The following is a 24,429-nucleotide window of genomic DNA, read 5'->3' as shown; positions in this document are numbered from 1 at the left end:
GCTCGTAGCAGAATAAAACGAAGGGGAAAAGAAACACACACATTGGCTCTATAAATTAAATCAAATCCAGTGAAATCTCATGTCTCTCTGCTAACAACAAACGGTCTGTGTCTGTGCTGAGAGGGAGTAAAGAAGGTACTGACACTCTGACCTGCTACAACGTGGAGTTCTCATTGACAAAACCATCATCATTTGTACGTCCAACTCCAAATGTCTGATGAGGCGAATGCCCTCACTGGTTTCTTGTAGCCATTATGAAGGTTCAGTTCCCTCCTCCTCTGACCTCCAGATGACTGATCCTACCTACCTTCCCTCTCTCTCCCTCTCTCTCTCTCTCTCCCTCTCTCTCTCTCTCTCTCTCTCTTTCTCTCCTCATTTGTCTGTTTGTCTCAGATGATTTCCAGAATGTCACAGGGCACGAAGCCTCTCTTCTTTCCACTCGCCACTCTGAGAAAGCCGCTGCGTTCGCCCTCACTGCTCACACAGATCTGAGGAAAGAAATTAAACTTACTTTAATGTGAAAACTACAAAGAATAGAACGTAAAGTTGACAAGTACAGTTAAACATAGTACAAAACATTAGATCGAATATTTCAATATACGTGAGTAATTGATTGAAGGACACAATGGGCCTCATGCAAGAACCACTCGTACGCACGGATTAATTCTAAATTGCCTATGCAAGTGATTGCTTCCTGCATTCAACAATTGTCATAGTGCATATACATACCGGGGCATTCGTTTTTAGGAATACACTATGTGGCCAAACGTATATGGACAGCCTGTTCACCTATTTTCATGTTTTAAAGTTCTTCTACTGCATGTCTACATACTACTTGCAACATGGTCTTGTGCAAATATAACTGTCAGAGAAGTATTTTAAAGATAATACATGAAGTCCTCCATAAACACAAACATGTGTCTCTCATCTGTTTTTATGTGCATTAGTCTCCAATTTATTTATTTTTATTTTTACCGGCATATCATGACATTTAAAGTCCAGTAAAGGTGCTATAGTTGCAACCTGTTGGTATTATTGCTATGATTATGTGGTCATTATTAGGTTTGGGATGTTCTGAGGAAAGAAATCTGTTCTTTTTCATCACTAATTAAGTGATCAAACTTCCCATTCTTTCCAACTCAGTCATTGACCCTCGTGATGCACCAGAACATATTGTATTTCCATGCTCGCTCTGAGTACTCTCAATATCTTCCCCTGGGTTTGTGTGACAGGAAAAGAAAGGCAGCACGTCACAGACTCATCTTGTTTTTGGTGGTTTCATCTCCACTGGGGGTTTCTTGCTTTAAGTCTCCAATGAGTTCCAACATGCCCTGGAAAGCATTGTGGAAAAAGGCTCTAAGTACAGCCAATGTACCAAAAATGCTCATCTAATGGTAATTCCTTAGAAGGATTCTCTGTCAGCCAACTCCAGTCGAGCTTTCCAGTAAATAAGCACATGCGAGGGTAGAGTCGCTGGAGGTAAAAGGCAACGTGGGAGCTGCAGGAGGGTAATAAGATGGCTAAAGAGCTGCTGGCTAATGTGAATCGGACGTGCTCTAATGGCTGGGGTGCCATCATGAATTAGACACAGGTGTAATGTGGACGTTTTAATGTTCAAGATCATTGCTTCTCCAACCCATGATGAAGAGGAGGCTCGTGTGATGAAGCTTGCTAATGTTTGGTTTAACTAAGTCCTTGTTATTAGCCCTTGTGATTGTCAGGTATTTTCAGGTTTATCTGGCAGGTTTTTGAAAGGCATTTATTCACAAACAGGTTGCAGAGTTTCTTGCAAAAATCCCTTTCAAAGCCAATATGTGCAATTTCTGACTTTGGTGCCATTTGTAGCATCAAAAAATACACTGTTGCAGACATCCAGGCAGTTATTCAGCAAGCGTTTGTTTTTTCCTATTTGTGAAAAACCTTTACAAGAATTTAAAAGCAAGAAAGCATAATTTAATTTATATTTACAAAGTATTCTACACAAGTTGTCTTTATTTTGAATGTGAACAATTCCACAACAAGTCGTTGCAGATGCAGACATTGCCATTTTAAGGGAAGGATCCTGTTCAGCCTGACTTCATGTGAAGACTTTTCACTTAAAATATCAATCATCCTCATCCTCATCATCTTCATAAGGTTTGTACAGTACCTGTCCCTCCTTCAGGGTGATCTGGCCTTGTTCCTTACAGCCAATGAACGTCCTGCTACACCTGAACACTTGGTCCTCAACCCGCAGCTGATGAGCAAAGGCTGCTGGGAAGAAACCGATCCTGTCCTCAATTACCCCCTGGAAAAGAAATCAACAAACATGAAAACAGCTGACACATGTTCGAGTTGCACAATACATAAGAGGATTACACACTGGGGGTAGGTTACAGTACATGTATGAAGTTTTATTTTGTATCATACTAACTTATATATAGCTGATTCATAGACATGAAGAAGATATACTGTATATGTCTTTACTTTCAGTACTTATGCATTGTACTGTATGCATGTGTTAAATCAGGTAAAGTATCACCGTTCAAAGACCAAACAGGCCAGCTCTCTGTGTTTATCTACAGCCTGTAGAGAGCAACAACAGAGTTAAAATGCGTGATGAGTTTCTTCATGGTCTGGTGGCAGCCGGCTGCCTCTGTGCAGTCACGGTTTGGCCCTTTTGTCTCCCTAATTTATCTGTCAGGCAGTTGTGTCCCGAGGCAGCCTGTTGCCTCGCCCCTATAATTTACAGCTCGACTTCCTGTAATTTATCAATCCATCTTTTTTATGTGGGGTAATATGCTGGTTTCGTACCTACCTTCCACCAGTCATCATTGGAGTCATCAGCCAACAAGATTCTGTCTCCAGCTCTGCATTATAGAGCAAAACAAAGGACAAAATACTCAAAAACCCATGTTTATGGCAACAGTAAGCAAAGGGGGTACAGGGCTTAACAAACACCTAAAAGTTAATGTGCATGTTGACAATGAGAAGAGCTTTACGTATCCACTTGATCTCTTTAAGACACCCTTTTATACGCGTATGCCGTATAGTTAAGCATTAGAGAAGGCGTTTGTGTTTTTTTCTGATTGAATACACCTTAATCCTGTTTGATGTGAGTAATTTGACTTTGTCCAGGAAACTAATGACTCATTTTACCCCATTGCCGCATGTACTATAATCCAATAAAAATCAAAAGGGCCACACAGTTGAGCCAAATGTTGTTTTACGCAATTCCCCTTTTTTTCTTCCTCTTGTGGTTCAGTTACAGCCCTGACTGTCCTTTGCTTGGTATAATCCCCATGACTCAGAAAACATGTTTTATTGTCGGTGAGAAACAGCACAGCACCTGACATTGTAAAAACTTCTAAGATGAAAACAAAGTAGACACATGCTGTTTTAAAGAATAACAGGAAATGTACCGTATGAGCGTCTCCTAGCAGTACTGTGCTTTCAAATCAAGTAAATTATGAAAACGAGAGCCATGAAAGTGAGAAAAAAGGATTGGTAAAATGATTGTCTATTAAATAACAAAAAGGAAGAGTGGGTTTCCAAATTCTGTATTCTAAAAGTGCAGAACTTATCATCATTACAATCACCACATAGCCGAAAGTAATCAGGTAATCAGAGCATGTGGCTGCGACTAAAACTAATCACAAACCGGATTTTCTCGCTTAAAATGAAAACTGAACCTTTTGATTAAAGATTCCATTTCTCCCGTAATTTGTGCTTTTTGTCGAAGCGTTTCATGTGTTGATTACTGTCTGCAGGGAAACCCAGAATATCAAAACATTGATGTAAGCTTTCATAACAGAAATACATTTGAAACAAAACTTGTAGAGTTTAGCAGGTATCAGTGGACAGGGAGTCCAAGAGGAGAAGTCAATGAATGATAAATTATGCCGACGATGGAAGACATATCCCTGTATGTGTGTGTGTGTGTGTGTGAAGGAGAAAGAGGGAAAGAACAAGTGCACTCTCATATCCTCAAATCCTCAAAGAGAACAAAGAGCAAATGGATACTTAGGCTGAAGGACTGCTCATGATGAATACTCAGCTCTTGAGGGCTTATTTCAAAGCATGTTACAGGTGAGGCCCACTCAAGCATGGTTAACGAATGGGATGCTATCTGTAGCCTGAGTTTCAGATTGTATTGGAGATAATAACATAGACTCAAGTCCATACTACAGATGTGTCCAATATGTACTCTATGCTAGATGGTTACCCTCACTGCTGGGTTTGTAGTCACACCAGATTTACTAAATACCTTAATTAGCTTATTTTGCAGTGTTGCCATATAAAATAAGGTGTTTTCTTATTTAACGAGTGAAACCACATACAAACAAACTCTGTGTGCGGTATTACAACGGCCAAAACTTTTAACCAAAGTAAAATATGTTTGGTTTTTTTACCAGCACTCAAAAAATAATATATCCCCGCTTAGCCACTGGTACACTGTGTATGCCTCATGGGAGCTATAAATAGACTTTCCAAAGACTCTCAAGATAAATCCAAGAATACATGAGATTGACTGATATTAATAGACCATTATGACACACACACACACACACACACACACACACACAGGTACTATTAATGAGGCCACTCCAGAGAAATTAATCTTTGTGGACCATTACCTACAAAGAGGAGGCTAATTAGTTCATGTTCTAAATCTATTCTTTTAATTCTTGACTTGAACACTGATTACATAAGGTAAAACACAGACACGGTAATTAAAAGAAAACAGAATTTCTTGGCTTTAAAAAGCAGATGAATGCTGCATGTGTCCCGTGTGTAAACTAACCTCATGTCCAGGTCATGGCTGTCTTGGGGAGTGAAGCTGAACAAGGCCACATAGGTGTTGAGTTTAAGGACATCCTTCTGTAGTTGGCTCTGCTCCAACTAGACAAGACACAAACGCGGAAAGACATGAACACACAAATTCGGTTTTGAAGAAGTCTCTTGGGAAAAGGAAAACATTGCTGACAATTTAAACAAAGCTCAGAGTCACACATACAAAAAAACAAACAACATATTCTCTATTGTCAATTTTCTCGTGTCTCAAAATAGTCTTTTGGCATTCACATAGGTAGGAGAAGCCCTTGTTTACAGAACACACTGCTGGACCGGGGAGCAGCTTAAGTTGTTCTGCAATCTGTTCCTCTTAATCCACCGTCAACACGAGTGGGAGAACCAGGATCAGGTTTTCAACGCTCAGGAAGTTAAAACAGGACAGGGGTGTGGGTGGAGTGGAAGTTGTCAGAGAGGTGTTAGCACAATTAGCAGGGAGATGAGCCGCCATTCTGGGGCTCTTCACACCTGCTCACAAAGCTGGTGGGCATCTTCTTATTTCATCACTAATACCTTGAGTCTGAATCCTGCCTGCTGTGTCCCCAGAAATCCTTTCAAATGATAACTTGTCCCTGCACAATGCCTGGACGTTTTGGCCAAAAGATATGAGAATTACTTTTTAAGATACACTAATGTCTGTCTTTGTGGCACCGTGTAGTTAATGAAGAGAAGTGTTTCTGGTCTTTTGGGGCTCTCCGAGCATCCTCCATGTGGACAGGCAATGTGCCTGATGGATGAAAGCAGCCGCGAGGCAAACTGCCTTTGTGGCCTCTGGGTGAAAACAACAACATCAAGCTGTGGCAATCCATTGCCGCTAACTAAGAGCTGCTCACTGCCTTGAGAGGCTCTTGATGCTGCGGGAGCCTAAAACACTGAGCGAGAGGTCGGGCAGGTTGAGATAACTTTGTAACTGAGCTATTGGAAAAGAAGGCAGTATTTAAAGTGAGGGACAGTGTGGTGAAGGAAAAACTAAAAAAAAGGAAATGGAAGAGAAGTGTTCATTCCTTTAAATCTACAGTAACCCGTGAACACAACTTCGACATATTATCACTTTAAAAACCTTTTTTATGATGAATGTGTCATCCAATTACTAACTAGTCACTACACATAATCATTTGATCCACTGTTTTATAAAAATAAGGATTAGTGAAGCTTCAAGAGCTCATTTCTTTTTGCTGTTGGAAGTTACACATTTTACATTTCCTGCAATAACAACAGACGTTTCTTTGGATAAGCAGAAGCTGGCTCAAATGAACAGACAAACAAAACAAAAACAAAAAACGCTACCAACAACAAAATCAAAACTTCCCAAACAGAGAATGCAACCAAAAAGAAATCACAGCATGAGCCAGACTATTTTACTGTCAATTGATCTCAGGTTGTTTAACACAAAACCTGAAAAGCGTGAACAGATGGGGATCCTGTGTGTGACTGCATGTGTTCCATTTGTGCGTGTGAGCCTCTCATCTCAAATTGGAGCTGTTTCCGAGCGTTTTTCTCTGCTCGTTACCCTGCAGAGCCTCCATCTGTCTGTCCGCCGGCCTGAGCTAATGGACCTGTCGGCTGACAGACAAACAGCCTGTTGCCAGCTGTGCTCGGTCCAGCCTGATAACACAGCACAATGCACTTCAGGTCTCTTCCCCGAAATGGACGGCTGGACTGCTAGATTGTATTGCAGAAGATAGGTGTGTGCATGTGTGTGTGTTTTTTTTGCCTTGTATGGTTATTTGTCCCAAGTATCTGTGGTCCTTTTCCATTGTTGACAATGGAGATAAACATGTTCCAACTATAAAAGTAAACACAATAGATGGCTGCACATAGAAAATGGGTACAAATAGCATTAATACGATAAACCCCATCATGGAAGATAGAAAGGAAAAGAGCCGTTTTGAAATCTGCTCATGAAATATTCATCGTTTCTCTGCAGATATTCACAGAGGTTTATCACCTTTTTTCCTCTCACTAGCATGAATTTTGCACCATCAGCACCGCATCTTCACTGTAGAGAATCAAAACAGAAGCACAGAGCTGCAGATCCAAACCAGAAGGTCAAGGCTTCTCTCTACTAGTGCAGGCCAGTGGTCCTGTCAAAGCGGGTATGATTTGTTGCAGCAGGAAGAGAAGTTTTCCCTCAGAGTCCTGGGAAATTCAGCAGTGACGATGGAGGCGAAGGGCAAAGTGCAGCATGCTTAATGGACACAGAACGGACTGGCTGGGTATCAGTTCTCAGAGAGGTCAGTAGACAAAGTCTGCTCTCAGAGGGTTTCAGAGTGCACCAATAATACACGTTACTGTAAGACTAACAAACTGCAGAATAACAATCAGTGTGAAAAGTTGACGCCCAGAGCTGCTGACAGTACAGTTTAAGCTTGCCATTCCTCTAAAATAATAATCGGTACATTCAGTTTTCTTTTTCTTATTCTTCCAGTTTATTTTTTGCTTAAAAATATTGACCTCAAAATTTGCTCATATTTGTATTTGACATAAATGAAAGGCCCACATGTTGTTTGGAGGGACAGGAATCATTGTGTGTGTTTTTTCTACAACTGTTGGAATATTTTGCTCGTAAAAATCACACTTCAATCTTATTTCCTTTCAATTCAATTCAGTCTGAATGGCTGACATTACTAAAATACAGGTGTATGTTAGAAGAACAGTCCTGCTCAGGCATCTATAATGTACTCACTCGCACACACTTGACAGATTTAGATATGTATTATGTAATACAATTAGATAGATTCATTACTTACCAGCAAATCATCAGCTTTTCTTTCTGGCTGGAGGTAATAATCTGTCCCATTCTCAATAACTGTGAAAACTGAAAGACAAAAAAAACAAAGACTAATTCCTAAAAGATATCAACAACCATTTAAATAAACAAGATAATGTGTCTAAAGCCCTGTTTGCAGCCTCTAAAAGCTGCCATGTTTGTTAGATTATATGCTGGACACAGAAAAACATTCAGATTCTTTGCTACTTTAAGAACCTTGCCAAAAAAGTGGCAAAAATTATAATCTTTTTGCATGATTAATTACCATGAAATCAAAAAGGCAAATTTCATAGCAATTAACCGGTGCGATAGCTCGTCTGCAGCTGGAAACACTAGCTTCACTAAATCAGACTCATCAATTATGTTATACTGCTGCAGTAAATTATATTATGTATATCCATGCAGTATACTATAATATATTATACAATAATGTATTATTGTTACATTACACTGTTACATTGCACCTTCTACTATATCTTATAATTCATACTGTACTATATCATATATACCATGTTAACATCATATACTATAGTATAGTTCTATTTGCTACATTAATACAGACAACACAAAGTATCATGACATAATCACAGTACATATTATTCTGGTATACTCTGCTAACGTACTAGACTTGTCACTTTATGGTGTAACTTGTCAATCTAACTTGTCACTACCTCGCAAGTTTTGTCTTTAATTGCTCTTGCTCATTCTCGTATAGTTTTGTATAGTTTCTACTTATATCAGTTGTGTATTTTTACATTTATTTTACTTTTGTGCTGCTGTTACACCAAGATTTCCCTTCTGGGGATCAATAATGGCTTATTTTATCTTTATTTTATCCCATTTATTTGAATCCAAGTACTTTTAAGAAACTAGAGCAGTGTCGTGGCCGACACATGGCCCAGGCTAAGAACATATTAATTCATGTTTTTGTTGGGCTAGGTGCTATTCTCTGAAGGAAATTGTTCAGCAGCATTGTATCCACGCTCCAAATAGTATTTTCAAAAGCAAGGGAATTCCTTGGTGCACTCCACCATTCTCCTTCTAGTTCTGCCTTCACCGCTCAGTGAATGCTCCAGGTTGTAAAGGGTCAGTGCCTTGCCCTTCACTACAGAGACCATTGTTAAGATGAAAAAACTCAGCTGCCACTAAATCAAGAGCTACACACAATGCAGATTAAAAAAGAGAGGTCCACATGTTTCTTTGGCCTTTTTCTAAAGGACGTTCTATAGCAGGGTCAGAGTGAGCAAGCAAAATACAGGAAATAGTGGAAAACGAATCTTTGATGGTTCAGAGGAGAAAAATTCGATGTTGCAACTTTCTCAGACTCTCTTGTGGCAACAGCAATGGCAGTGTGTTTTTTTCCCTGTGTCACTACATGGCCGTAATCCAGATGCACACATTGTACGGCAAAAGATACTCACCATCATCGCTGTGTTTTCTCGACAGCTCCTGCCTACTGCTGTGAGCCACCACTTCCTCTGGAACCTTATCCAAGTCACTGGTCTGCAGAGATCATTCAAAGATGATTTGAGTGCAGATGGAAGAGATAAAACAGATTAAATAGACAGAGATTCAATTCAGTAATTCAGTTTAAAATAGCTAAAAATTCATTCACTTTCACAGTCTAAACAGCTGTTTTGCAGAAAACTGCAGTGTAGCAAACATGCTGTTCTTAAGTCTGCATTTGGAAACTATTATCATAAACCCCTGTTGAGATCACATTGTCTCTGTGAGCCTCCACCGACACACACGTCCATTCACTAACAGCTGTAGAGGACAGGATGGCCCAAACCCAACAGCTTTCACTTGTCATCATACAGAGACGTATCCAGACTGCAAACACAGTTTAGATTACATTAAAAGTGATAAGCTATGAAAAACAGATTCCCTTGTGTATTACACAGGGACAGAAAGGAGGCTGGAGAGTGTAGCTGTACAGTACAATCGGTCCAGTTCATCTTTAGAGTTGTAACATGAGTGTTTGCCCCGACGTCTCCCTTCATTACTGCCCGTACCAGACTGCCTTTATTGGTAGTGTTTACAGCCCTGCAGTGGCAGTATCTATTTAGACCATCAGCTACAGTATGCCTGTTGCAGTTGGACAAAACATAACAAGTATAATATATTAACTGGATTGTGATAAGCTGTATGTGCATTATAGCTTGATGAAAATATTGAGATAAGATAAATAAAACAGAAAGTTTTCGTGACCGGTATTGTGTGTTGTCAGTGTAAAAACAAACGCTAACCAAACATGATAAATGATCATTTTCTTACCGAGTTTCTGTGTGGAGACTCAGAGCCACTGGCTCTCTTGGCCTTTTGTGCCAGCGACGTCCCAAACCTCAAGGCCTCATACACAGGGTCCACCTTGTTGCCACAGGCTTTAGAAAAGAATGAAGACATGATGGCAAACAAATGTTAAGCTTTTAAGTTAGCCATGTGGTGCTTTACAGTACTATAAAAAAACAGGAACATCTTGTCAAACAGCTCAAGCGGAGAAGTGGTTCTAGAAGAGTGTAGTTTGCTTAAGAGCATGTCATCCCACACAAAGTTGGAATTATTATGGAGATTTAAGCTGCTCACCGATGGGCATGACTTCTTTGATGCAGCCGTACTGTTCCTGGATCAGTAATGGAGAGCTGTAGTAACGTCGAAAGCCTTTTGGCTGAAAGACAAAGAGGGGGAAAAAGAGAGCTAAGTGACGGAGAAATCAATATGCAGCCCCACAGCACCCTGACACTGAAATACTGCACATAACTCTCTTTAGTCGGACGTTTCTGAGCACAACTGACAGAGATAAGGTTCTGCCACACTGGTAGTCAGACATCACTCTTGTTAATGTTAAACAGACGTCCAATTATTATTCGAATGAAAAAATATTAAGGACTACAGTTTTGAATCGTGCATGGCCAACATAAATATTAACTGATTTGTTACATACAGAGTTGAACGTGGACAGGTGTCAGGTGCTCCACTGATAAAAATGGTATTAAAGTCACTGTCCTGATTTATCTTTATTCATCATGTCCTCCCTCCATCTCCGAAGGCCCTAAAACATTTATCATTTTTATATCCATTACCAACCTGAATCCTATCCAATCAATACTTCCCCATCTGTTTTGAATCCTTCTTAAGTAAAGAAGAAAGACAGGAGATTGAAAGACGCCTCAATCATTGGGTGATTCATCATTTATATATCTTCAGCTTTTTTGGCATTTTCTTTTTTTCTGGAGATTGTCCTCGATAATTATTTGTCCATTTCAAATCTTTGCTGGATGTGAGGATCAGCGTTGGAGACCTACATCTCATAGGACTGCCGTTTGTTTACATTTAATGTATTCAAGTGGTCGTGATTCATTCTTCATTTGACACTTTTGATGAGAAGGCTAAAATATGCAACCCTGAGTTCTTCAGGCCCATCTCGAGAACTGAGACGTCAGCTTTTTCGGAGGCAAACTCATCAAGGAATCTGGTTAATTTGGCTACAAACAAAAGACACCACTCACTGGTGCTGTCAGTGACTTCATTGAGTACACTGATGTTGTGACGGCAATGATTGTAGGTTTTGGGGAAATCTGGGGAAGAGTCATGGTGGCCATTCTGATGTGTCTTTAATCCACAATATGCTTTTTTTCTGTTCATTAAAAAGTCACTGGGAGAAGAGAACTCCACTTAAATTATTTATTCATGCACAGCTGTTTCAGGTAGCGCAGAATAATGTTACAACCATACGAAGTTGTACAAAACATTGTTATCAGTTCTCAGGTACTGCTGTTTGATCTCACATACATTGAGAGATTCATCCAAACGCTTTTAGATATTGGGAGAGAACATGCATATGGTGAATGTTTCCACTGATCTTGTCTCTGTCAAACACTGAATCAAACTTGTGTCGTGTACACTGGGCACCAAGGAAACACAAAGGAATCTGGATGAAGCTGTGGCTGCAAACTGGAAAATGGAAAAACTGTTGCTGGAGTTGTAAAGACTGAATCTAAACCATAACTGTGTGTCAGGAGAAGCTAAAGCAACTTATTTTACTGAATGGTCCATAACCATAAAAACAGGAAAACCTTGTGTGTTTGATTCTAAGTTTCAAAATTTCACTGAAAACCAAACTATTCCTCCACGGTCGTTGAAAATCATAAAACATTAGCATCATCAGCTGATTGTTGCCAAAGCTAAAGGTGAAGTAATGTTATGTAACCAAATAGCTGAACCACAAAGGCCTGACTGTTAATACCACCATTTCTAAACTATATGTGTTATGAATTCATTGTCATTGTTTCAGTAAGCACAGAAACCTAGTGAACAAATGGTGAAACACTGGTTTCATGGTGTATAAAGATGCAGAGCGTGAGCTAACTTGATTTCTATGCTAAAGAGTTCTCAAGCCAAGAGAAACAAGCATGGCTGCTGAAGTCTCCAAGTTTAGAGTAAATTGAATTTAGAGCTGTACTCCACTGGGGGAACTTCCCTTTTTATCTATTGACCTCTCAACCTCATTTTCCACTCCTAAGAGCCGATCATATCTGCAATCCTCATCCCTCAGGCATCTAGTGGAGAGAGGTCACAGGGCCTGCCTGTACAGTTAGTACTTCCATATCATTTCCATAATCTACGCACTTTATTCTTGCTGATTATCACAAACTCAGCTTTTTTCAAATTCCCTCAACTAATTCCAGCCACATTTTCTCAATAGAGGTGTAGCCAAATACTGGGAACAAGGTAAGAAAAGGTAGGAAATCACACATAATATGCCCTGACAGTGTTACAATCTCTTTCTCCTCAGTGTGGGATGTGTGTGAATGACTAAAGAGTCCCAGTTCAGTCCTGACTGCCAGTTTGCTGGACTGCCATCAAAGTTAAAAAAAAACGTTCTTGGAGCTGGCCTTCGCTGGTGTAACTGAATCCTCCCCAGTGAAAACGCTCAGCCCTTCCCAACAGACCAAGTCCAAAACCAAATGGTCTCATTACACTGCAGACGATGATGATTGTGAATCACATAATAGCCCACGATTTCCATTATCATCACCCAGAAATGAGGAGAGGCCCCAAGAAAGTCTGTTGCTGGGAGGGAAAATGATATTCAATGATGATAGCAAGGCTTGATCTCTCAGTTGATGATTTTTAAGTGAGGAGGTTATATTACAGATCATGGTCATGAGGTAATAACACTGAAAAGACTCATTGACTGAACCAAATAACAATTAAATAAATTCCCCCTACTCAATGAGGCAGTTTTGCTCTAGTTCTTTATGTCAAGACGTACGCACATTTAAAATCAGTAGCTGATCACCGATCAATACCGCCAACTTTCCCATTTTTGTGATACTGAAAGGCTTTCACAATCGCACTGCCTCAGCTAGTGATTTAAAAGCTAAAATGGAATAATTAATGATGTGATAATTGTTCCAAATATTATTTTACACCCCCTTCTTTCACAAAGAAGCCAATGCTCCACTCGCATATTAAAAAGCAGACATCAAGGCTGGGACTGTGAAATGCCAAACACATCATAACACTCTGACATGTGACATCTTCAATAGAGGTGATGAAGTTGCTTCAGGGTGATTGTATTGATTCTGATTCAATGGTCTATGCTGACAGCAGCCCGGCAGAATTTAACAGAGGGTCGGAGGAGGTCAGCATTTTTGTAAATAGTGAGTTGCATTGCTATTATCTAACACTTAGACGGACAGACTGATGATATAACGATTATGAGGATGATGACGAGGATGGACGGTGACAGATGTACCAGCACACTCGCACATAAAGTGTGATTTCTGAATAAGCACATTCTAGTGGGAAACGGTCAGAAAGCCAATTTCAATATGTGTGTTTTGGTTTTTATCATACTGACATAGTAAGTATATGTTCCCAAACTGTTGACAGCAAAGAGAAAAATGTCTATATTATGTCTTTGTGTCTGTGTTATTTGGTGTCATGCATCTTACCAGTTTGCCCATGCAGCGCTGCTGTCCCACTCCATTCTCACATTTGTGATGTAGGCTCATCTTGCAGGCTTTGCAGCGGAGGCCATGCTTTGCCGTGTTTCCCGCCAGGAACACCACATGCTTGGCTGTTGTGCCTGATACACACACAGAAAAAGAGGCAAAAAGGTTCACATTATGTCCTGCAGGAACTGGATTCAAATGGTGTCCCTAAGTGAACAGCAAACTACATGGCGAAAAATTGGCTTTACGCGCTTATTCGTAGCCTAGGCTTTATGCACTGGCGAAAACCTGCGAAGAGAGATGGGACAAAATTTTGCGAACGTGACGCATGAGGTGCATTTCTGCAAAACCATTTAAAACAAACTGACTGTAATTGAGCAGGTGCTATCAACACCATGAGAACCCATTTCAAACTGCTGCCTGTGTGAGGCTCACCCTCCCTTATTAATACACACGCAATCACAGTTGCTGGAATAAATTAAGATTAATCTGATTTATCTGTGAGCCAAAGTTATGCAACACTGCAACAGCAAACATCCAGCATGCTTCCACGCATTAATGCACAGAGGTGTGTGAAGGAGCAAAAAATGAATATGGATAGAGAGATAGATGAGGAGACTAGATTGTGGAGATGTGAGATTGTAAAGAGAAAGGTGTTGGCAGAGAATAAAAGCTCACATGGCAACCACAACACATTGCATCAATGCAATCTTTAATGGGGATCACTGGGCTGGGGCTCTGTCATTGTGAGTGTTTGTGAGACAGAACGAAATACAACAAAAGGGTGAGAGATGAATGGGCAGGTTCAGCATGCAGTGAGTGTGTAAAACCGTCATGATTGGGTAGTAAATGTGGAGAGCAATTTTCCCTGGAGGAAAATCCAGCTTTCATCTTACATTTAATTACATTTTAGCAATTGTTCAATGCTTGGAGGGAGCGATGTGGCCAGAACTTAAAACACCAAGTATTGATAAATGCTCTGCATTGAAATAACAATACGTTTGGCTGACGGGCTGGCTGTTACTGGACTGTGGAAGAGTGCGGTATAAGACCAAATATATAAAAATGTGGAATTATTTCCTTTTAACGTTTCAAATGAGACATCCTCACAAAAGATAAAATGAAAGAAGGGTTCCTAAGAAGACTTATCTCTAAACCATTATCATGGTACACATAACAGGACAAAAAAAAACACCACTTGCAGCCAGCAGTGGAGTATCAGTCATTCCACATTAACAAGAGACGACAGTGCTAACAAGTCCCAGTGCTGTTATTAGTTCATCTGGCAGATATGCACCTCCAGCTCTTTATTGATCAGTCAATGAGCATGAGCCCTGGCCTGGCCTACACTCTGCATGCATGCATTTGAAAATTCTGACGTGCAAAGGATTCATCGATCTTCATCAGTGTGCGCTAAGAGCGCGGAGAGGATAATCAGAGAGCAATCATCACTGAAAGATTATCGACGTTGTTCGCAATTGTCAAGTTTTGTACAGTTTTTTTGTGCATTGTGAATGGGCATTGCGGCAAGCACATACTGTCAGCATTTCAGTCTCGACTGCAGCATATTGAGTTTAGTGAGCAGAGATAACACTGTAACTATGAAACCAAGCAGAACACCTGATCCCCGAACAAGACAGCAAACACAAGATACTGTGTACTTAAGGTACAAAGCCCTTCATGTAGTTTACTTAGCCAACAGGGGGGACAAATCTCTGCTTGCCCTTCACGTGCTGCAATGTGAACTGGTGTCACGGCTATCTGGAACTGGGCAGCAGTGACAGGAACTCAGTAATGGGTGGAAAACTGGATATATATTCCCCATTTTAAGCTCTTGTGTTGCTTGGCTGAGCCTGACTGCCCACAGAGCTGGCGGACTTAGAGAACCTAAGACGGAAACCGAGAGAAATGTGATCCTGGCCTGAACCTCTCATCGGTTAGCCCCTATATCGACACAAAAATTTTGAGGTCACTCTAAATCAGGTCAACTGATGATGTTCAATGAAGACTTGTGAGTTTCATTCTAAGTCATCTTTAAGACACCGTGACTCAAGTTCTTGTCTGTGTGTGATTGGCTTGTTTGAGCTTACTCACTCCAACATGGAGGAATAATGAGATAACTCCATGTTAACTCATAACAGCTTACGAAGGGAACAAACCGCTGTGTTTCCGCAGGCTGATACAAGAAACTGACATTGTCGACTTTCTTCAGTAATGGTTGGGTAATGACGTTAGTGCACGTGTGTGTGTTTAGGTGCTTTTTCCTCCAGGCTTGGAGAGGAGGCCAGGACATTACAGCTGTGAAGAAAGTGAGTGGCTCTCTATGGCATTTGCTCTTTCTTGGCTACTCCGCTTTTAAAGTCCATTCTTCATTTTTACAACAGTAAAGGACAAGACTCCTGCCAGAGTTCCCATACCTCTTGCCTAAATTTTTTTTCCCACACAGTCTTTATTCCTTAATTTCGCAATCTTTCTCCCTACAGTATCTCTCTCACGCTGCACACTCTCTTTACAACAGCCACACATTGATCCATTAAGCCACTGTTCTTACTTCACGCCTCCTGATTTTTCGTGCAAATAACCTTCATCATGACAAAAACTCCTCCACCTCCTGTTCTTATTAAGCTCCTCCAAAACACTGACCTGAGCAGCAGTCTTTGGTTCATTTACATACTTTAATTAGTTTCTCCCACGGCCATTGGATTTTTTCTTTTTCACCACTAAATATCCCATTTACCCATCTAGAGAATTAGGGAACTAAGGCCTAGAATGCTGAATACAAAGGTGGAGTATAGCTGTTTGTTATGTGTCCATCTGAGATCAGGGATTGTCAGGGGTACGGATGTAACGTAGGCTACAAGTCTACAATCATGCTAGCATCTCTATGAGACTATGGTTAGAACTACATGCTAACATTTTCACAATGGCGACAAGCTGATGCTTTGCAGTTATAATGTTTACCATGTGAACCATGTCACTTTCTTTTATCTTTTTATAAACGGGCTCTTTTCGGCTGACATTTTCCACGCTGGCGCCCATACAGTTTGACATTCTTTACTACATTTTAATAATGCAATGGTGTGACAGACATTTTCAAGACATGGCAGACAATGTTGGCTGTCAGTTGTAACACTAAAATTAATCAATGGGGGTATCAGTGGAAGTGCAAGGTCGTCACAACACACGGCTGTTGTATCTTGTGTGACAGAAAGAGAGAAAACACTACTGATACCCGCTAGTATACACCTCATTCACACTAAGTGTGTGTTTGTCTGACATGTTTGTGCAGTGTGTGTTTTAATGCAGCGAGAAGTCGTAAAGCCTCAGTTAGCATCGCAGTCATATCTGTCTACTACCCCACCTTGACCTCTCACCCCCCCAGATTTATTTCTCTCTAGGGTCCACCGAACCTGTCATGTGTATCTCAGGGATTTCATAGCACGGATTAGTGCATGTTAATCAAGGGAGATTACTTTCTCATTCGTGGTGAATATCAACTTGTCTGATTAATTAATCCAGGAATTTGGATGCCTTGATTTGAGGCATTTAAGGGATTGTGTAAGTAAATCTCTGCCTAATCCCTAAATGTTGATGCAGGATATCCGTGATTACTCACTGACAGTGATACTAATTTGTAATACTTTGTAATAGAAGCTTACATTTCTGTATTCTCCATCTGCATATATCCCTCATACAGTACTTATACTGTACAAAGTATAGTCCTACAAGCTCTTTGTGTGGAATTTGTTACCTAAAAGACTGCCCTAATAATTATATCGTACCCTCTGTCAGCCACAGGTAACTCTCCCATTCACTCATGTAGACATTTAATTAATAAGCCATTTGCTGCAAAGACCTGGAATCAATATCTCATCATCAGCCTGTACTCTATCAGAGCATTTTTATGTTCACAGTGAAACAAATTCACTGTGGGCATCACAATAAGGACACTTGCTTTTATGGACAAAAGCTGAACACTGCACATAGCACTTAGCCCGTGTAATGAAGTGAAACACAATAGCAGCGAGAGTAACCTTGGAATAAATAGAGGAAAATGTGGTGAGACAGGCACACTGAATACACCTTTTGGTTAAGTTGCAATAGTACTCTTAACTTCTTCTTCTTAAAGGCTCTCGCCACCCACGCAGGTGTTTGCAATTACTCTGGCTGATTAGACGGCTACTCAGGTTGAAGTTGGGTGCAGCTGTGCTTAACTTTATGACCGAATAACAATGATGACAATGTTTCCTAAAAGGAGTCTCCTCTTATTCGTATCTTGTGACAGAGCAGAGTCAAACAGATGAAGTGTTGACCTTGATCTTAGTTAGAAAATGAATAAATGATTAAAACATCTTGACTGTTTTTACTAGGCTGTTCAACTGAGCATAGTGTATGAGCTAGTCTCCTATAAACAAGAGGTTTCAAAACAAAGATGAACGCCTCCAGAAAAACTGCTAATATATTTATTGCTCTATCAAATATTTATAATCTAGTTCTGCTTCATCTAGAAAACCTAATGAATGAGTCAGTGAGCACTTTAATATAATTCAGCCATCTTGATTATGGATGACACAATTAATTTGTACAGGCTTTTAGACAATACAATAAAGGATCCTCATATAGGAATAAGGTGGGTGTTTAATGTTTCTAGGCTGCCTTTTGCAATATAAACACATTTATATATTGCATATTGGTATTAATCTACATATTAGGGTGCGTTACGAATTGAAAAACCTTTTGACTCAAATAGTGACATTGATTATGAGATTGCCCCTAGAGGTAAAACGAGTGTATATTTCATTTAATCCAATTAAAGAAGACCATATCAGATTATACATATTATATTATTTATCTTTTCAACTTGTGTTTATTGGGTAAAGTTAAACAAACAAACATTCCAGATATCACACACAACATTTTTCTTTTAAATTATACTGAATAGAAATCCAAAAATATTATATCATTTTCATTTATTTTCAGTGGCGTATTTCTATATTTTATTCGGTTTTATCGACAAGATGAACAAATGAAAATCTGTATTTAAAACAGTTATTTTGTACTTGAGAGAACCAACAATGTGGTTTTGTGCACACTGAAATGTGTAAACGTGTATTTAGTTTGCTGTGCACTAACATTCATTCAATTACAAGTATCTTCCACTTAACACAATCGTGTCCACCTTTATCAATGTTATAAAACACTTGTAAACAATTACTGCACTATTTTAACTCCATAAACATGCAGCTAATGTCTGGGCATTATGATTTAATAATCATAGCTTGTATTATCAGTTCAAGCCCCTCTACCACAACTGTGTATCTCTCTCTCTCTCTCCTGTGTGCTGCCCTTTGACTGTGAGACACAGAGTCTTTGACAGCGCCATCGAAGCTCATTACACAGACACACACACACACACACACACAGAAAAACCACCTCTACTCCCTGTCTCTCTGCTGTGTTCTCATTAAAGCAGGACAAATGAAGAAGAGGGCAGCATCTTTTTCATGAGTGGACCGGAGGGCTCAGCACCTATCACAGAGCCAGGGAGGCCTGACATCATACTTTCATTATTAACAGACCACCAGAGGCCCATTCAAGGCTTCGGCCAGTGGATGCGTGTCACTGGCCACACCAACAGACTAGTGTAAAGAAACAATGGTCATAGATATGTAAAAATATGTTTTATGGGTCTGTTGAATTTGCTTTTGTAAGGTTTAAAGAGTGAGATCTAAAGCTCTAAGATACACGGGACAAAGCTAAATTATTTCAGTTATGCAAAGAAAATCAAAGACTGTTGGCAAACTGATACAGCGCTGGTGTTACTCCAGTATACTGTATATATACACATGCTGTATACATGCTACCAAATGTGAAATCAGGGGATTGTTGAGCAGATGGTACGGGCAGCCCTTGTCATTATCGTGCTGCAGAGGCCCTGAGATATAAAGACTAAGTGGTCCCTCAGTACTGATGGTTAACAAGGAGGGGAGCAGCCAGAGAAACCGGAACATCTGGCGAGGGGAGAACAGGGAGAGGCGCTGGCACTGTTGTTGGCTATCTGACACCCCAGCGGACAGATGGAGGGACCTGGCTCAGTGTGCGGAAAAAAAGGACGACTGAGACACTTTGGTCACGTCAGCAGGTCAGGTTGGATGCTCAGTGTCAGGTGCCTAAATGTCGGGGAGTTTTCCGATACATATGGCTTGTGTGTTCATTCTGAATAAAAAACATTAGGATATGAAAACAAAGGTAGGCGCTTTAGGAGACGAAAACCACGTACATCCTGCTGTGCCCATACCATATGTGCATATTATTGCATATTCATTACTTGATTATTTAGTTTACTAATACCTTCCATCAGGTTATCTGATGAAGGTCTCATTATGAAAAGGTTATTCTCAATGCTGTGATTGCAAAGTTCCTTAGATAATGTGCAGGATTTTTTTTTTACCTTGCTTTCTCCTCTGATCTGTGCTTTGTTTGGTATATTCTGACCACACTAATGAAGGAGGGCGGCATTGTAACCATACCTACGATCATGTGGTTGCAGACGTCGCAGAACGTGGGCTTCTTGAAGATGTGCTCCATGAAGCAGTGTCCTGCCGAGTCTACCAGCAGCGGGTTGCGTAACTGGGAGCGTGATGTGGGTGGAGGTGCAGAGGGGATGGCTGGAGGGACCGGAGGAATGGGGAGGTTGGTGGTGTGCGGCGGGGCCATCCCGATGTTGCAGAGATGGCCCGTGCTGCTGCTCACATCTGAGAGAAGCTCCGTCTTGTTGTCGTTGCTTGTTCGGAAGAAGTTGTCCGCGCTCTTGCTGCGGATGCTCTTGGTCTTGAAGGATAAGGAGCGCTTGAGTCTCTGCAGCTGAAAAAAGAGATTTTAAAAAAAAGTTGAAGTAAAATAGAGCAAGGGAGAGAAACAGACAGAAAATGAAAAGGAGAGAGAACGACAGAGGACATAGAATAATTCAGTGGCGTAAATCAATTCCTGTGATAACCTAAATAAATTACAAACGTATAGTCTCTAAAACCTTCTGGCAAATATCTCAGTGTCCGACGGCTGATAAAAGACCATTGAGAGGGGCAACTTATCACTGCGCAATGAAAAACCTTTGAGATTCCCTGGAAGGTAATGTGATTTCCTGGTTAGAGCAATGCATCACATCAACACTATTTCTCACACGCTGTGCTGCTATTTCTGGCTGCAGCCTCTATCAATCTCCTTAGGCTCCTCTTTTACAGTAATGCTATTCATAACACTCCACACTGACAGCCCCTCATTTAACCTCTCAGTGTGTACTTCCTCCTCCGTGAAACCAACTTAATCCTGGGCTCAAACACGCAATAAAGAATCTCTAAGCTACTGTATTGAGTGATTTTATGGTTCTGGTTTCTGGCTGGTGTGTGGCTGCAGGTCTCTGATTGAAGAATTATATTATGTTTCATGTGACTGATGGGTAAGGAAGGACTCTATTATATCTTAGCACACAGTCCGTCCCCTTCTAGGTTTGCTCCAAAGTATTAGTTATGTACACACTGACACAGTTTATACATGATACCATTATAACAGATTTTGAGTTGAGATACTAACATGAAATCGCAGACTTAAAACTATACAATACAAATAAGGGAAAAAACAAACATACATTGTTAGCTGATGATGTTGTTGGCTAAACCGCCTGAACAATTGCAGCTTATCATTGAAGCTTTGGTACGGTGAAGATCAATCAATTGTACGGGTCACTCTGGAAAAAAATCAATTTGGACCCTTTCTCTCCCGTTACCACCCACACACAGGAACGCACAACAGACAGCACACATATATTCTACTGCAGCCTCTTGTAGTTCTTCACTTGCATGGCTTTTACACACCCTGAAAAGTAAAGTTGTTGGTAACACATAACAATGATGTTAACACAGTTAGGTCTTGATAAGTAAATGATATACATAAGCAATTTTTGTCTGGACATTCTGCATGTGTTGTACTTATTTTAAACGGCTGTGATGGTAAATTGTACTATACATCTTCCCTGTAAGGTGGTTTTATATATCTAAACTTAAAAAAACAACTATATTAAATAGACAAAGTGAGGCAATGTGTGCATGCATTGAGGAGCTCATGCTGTGTTTGATGGCACCAAATCTGTGGGAGCTGAGTTCTATCCGAAGCAGAGAGGGTTAACGGGGCTATAGGTAATGCAGAAGAAATAAGAAATAAAAGCCAGTTATGGCATAAGATGATATATCAAATCATTGTTAATAAATAAAGTTAATGATGCAGTCTCTAAACAAAGAGTGCCCTCTAGAAACATGAGTGACGGTGGATGAAACCTTATATGGCATGGATGTCACCAAAGTGATCTACCTTAAAGAGCAGTAACAGTTGTAACGCGAAACAACTTTTTTTTTTATCTTTATGTACATGCAGGTATGCTGTTATGTTACAATGGACTAAAATCAGCAGTGCGCTACAGTTTACACAAGAGTGGAGGCTCACCTTGCGCTTGTGATGTTCAGGCCTCACAGTATTCTTAAAGGAGGAATACAAACAGAAACAAAGCTTCACTTGATGGTAGAACATGTGTTCAGCCTACTGTCGAACTCATTCTACTTGTACTGCCTGTAAGGATGATTAAACAATTCTATAATCACGTTTTTTGTTGGGATGTGTTCTAATAAAGTGAGATATTGGAAAGGAGTGTGGTTGTTTGGCAGAGGCTTTATGTGAAATGTCAGCCAGGACTCTCTTGAAATACATAGTGACCAGATGTGCCAAAGCAAGAGCTCACATGCACAAGCTTTAAAAGACCCAATACAAAGAGGAGGGCATCACTATGATCGTGATGAAAGCTTGAACTTTTTCTCTGAATTTCACAAACTGTCATTTAGAGAATAATAAAGATAAAGTATGTGTCTCATCTGTCCTTCATATGCGCTTCGGTGTGATGTGGCCATTAACTAGCATGGTGACTAGTCCAATATTCTACTGCAAGTTGTAGTAGTCTGGGTAACATGTGACCGACATAGATGGCAAAACGCCTGAGGCAGGAAATGTGGATCTCTATCGCACAGCCTCCTTTCCACTCAGCCACAAGTTGAAATTACAATACCATATTCCACCATCAGTAACACCATAGTACTTCTTTTACCACTACAGCACACTGTGAACATGTGTTTAGGTTCATTCAAGAGATTTAAAAAGCCGTTCCACCGTCATTGATCTCGCAACAATTAATTTAAATACCATAAATCCCTATTAGTTATAGGTTTGTGGCCTCTTCCCTAGAGAAAAACACACACACAATATATGTACACTAAAGTCATAAAAAGAGTGTGTGTGAACTCGATTGTGAGTGCAACCTGGTTTATCTCAAGGGTTTTTTCTTATTATCATGATGTTATTCTAATGGTATTCTTACACGCTGAGGTCTGTTATACTAATAATGAGTCTGCATTGACCCTTCATCGCACTTTAAACGGGGTTTTTTGCTGTCCTATTTGTACAGCTGGTAGGCTATGGTATTTTCCCTAAAGGTATTCAGTTTAGGCTCATGACGCTGTTTTAAAGGGGTGATCAGTCTGAGTCATTGATGGGAAAAAAGACATAGTTTACATGCCTGTTTTTCTTTTTGGGAGCTGGTCCCTGTTGAGTCGATTTCAGTGTTTCAGAGTTTGTTTGCCCAGCTCTATTAATAAGAGTTGTTGGACTGATGAACAGTACGGATCCCACAGTCTATCCGTCTATCTGAGGGGGTTTTGATGAATAATAAATAACAGGATAGTCCTACCTTGGTTTCCTGCTGGCTGGCGTTCGCCGACGGGGATTTGGGTTTCTCATTCTGGTCCCGTTCGTCCTCTTTGCCCCCACTTTCGTCCTGAATCATATTGGCCGGTGGGATCATCCTCTCTTTTTGCGATCTTTTTGCGATCTCTGTAGAGTTTGTTTTCCCCCAAAGCTCTTTACATATTTTCCATTCCTCTATAGTCACCGTGAGCTGCGGATATGAGGAGGGGAAGTAATTCAGCCCCACTGCTGCTGTCGCGAAGGGAGAGATCCGAGTTCCATCCGCCGTAATGAGAAGATGAGGAGAAATAAGTGCTCACCAAATCAAAAGTTGAAAGCCAGTCCAGTTCAGCTTGAAAGTGCCCTGTCCTTCTAAATGAGGCTTTCGCGTTTATCGTGTCGTCGTGCGTAATGCCGCTAAAGACATTTCCACGAGTCCACGCTGCGCTCCGCACACTGCCAATACTCTGATGGGAGGAGAGCTGTAAGCGAGCAAGGGAGGGAAGGATGTGGAAGGAGGAGAGATGTGACACAACGACTCTGTCCTGCCAAAATTCAGATGGAAGACACTCTCAGTGTAAAACACCCATATGGTCAAATTGATAGACTGCAAAGTAAAAGGACAACAACAAACCAAAAGACAACTAAAAAAAAATGTTTGTATTTGTGCTATAAGGCGAACCCTATCTGGTATCTACACAAAAGAGAACCCCAAAAGACAAATTATAGAAAATATAAAGTTCGAGGTGCAAAAGTAAGAAAGTACACAAACTATATGTTATAATAATAATATTTTGACATTTGGGAAAATATACTTATTGGCTTTCTTGTCAAAGGTTATGTAAGAAGATTGATACCATTGTAAATGATTGTTACCAATGTTCTCACCTTGCTTACTCTCAGCAAGAACATGAATAAGGCATATTCTCCAAAACGTCAGTTTATTATTTAATTAATAAATATACTGGAAGGTGTGTAGGTGTTGAAATTCTTTTTTTTTCTCAAGAGTCAGCCAAGGAAACAATGACACTGTCAAACATATATTAACACATCAATAAGCCATTCTTTAGGACACAAACACTATTA

At 40.3% G+C, this 24,429-nt stretch overlaps 1 protein-coding gene across 1 annotated transcript; it reads right to left on the bottom strand.

Annotated features, from left to right (window-relative positions):
* Positions 1 to 389: 389 nt before the first annotated feature.
* Positions 390 to 23,461, bottom strand: stac (SH3 and cysteine rich domain). Its single transcript, XM_076108591.1, has 12 exons — positions 23,348 to 23,461; positions 22,057 to 22,089; positions 20,091 to 20,424; positions 13,561 to 13,694; positions 10,187 to 10,268; positions 9,878 to 9,984; positions 9,022 to 9,103; positions 7,581 to 7,648; positions 4,784 to 4,881; positions 2,798 to 2,849; positions 2,150 to 2,287; positions 390 to 488 (listed from the first exon to the last, which is right to left on the bottom strand). The coding sequence occupies exons 1-12, from the start codon at positions 23,459 to 23,461 to the stop codon at positions 390 to 392; spliced, it is 1,341 nt and encodes a 446-aa protein (XP_075964706.1).
* Positions 23,462 to 24,429: the final 968 nt, after the last annotated feature.

The sequence above is a fragment of the Anarhichas minor genome, unplaced genomic scaffold, assembly GCF_050575085.1.
Source record: "Anarhichas minor isolate MPS153535 unplaced genomic scaffold, ASM5057508v1 ptg000040l, whole genome shotgun sequence".
Classification (NCBI taxonomy): Eukaryota; Metazoa; Chordata; class Actinopteri; order Perciformes; family Anarhichadidae; genus Anarhichas; species Anarhichas minor.
Note: the sequence above shows the minus strand (reverse complement) of the source record. Positions and strands in the feature narration are given on the sequence as shown.

What these genes read in the sequence shown, in the direction of transcription:
- stac (XM_076108591.1), bottom strand. Translation starts at nt 23,461, where the DNA reads ATGATCCCACCGGCCAATATGATTCAGGACGAAAGTGGGGGCAAAGAG. An exon ending in GAGAAAACACAGCGATGATG is followed by an intron (nt 7,649 to 9,021) that starts GTGAGTATCTTT and finishes TTTGTCTTTCAG; the next exon opens with TTTTCACAGTTATTGAGAAT. An exon ending in CCAATGATGACTGGTGGAAG is followed by an intron (nt 2,288 to 2,797) that starts GTAGGTACGAAA and finishes TTTCTTTTCCAG; the next exon opens with GGGGTAATTGAGGACAGGAT.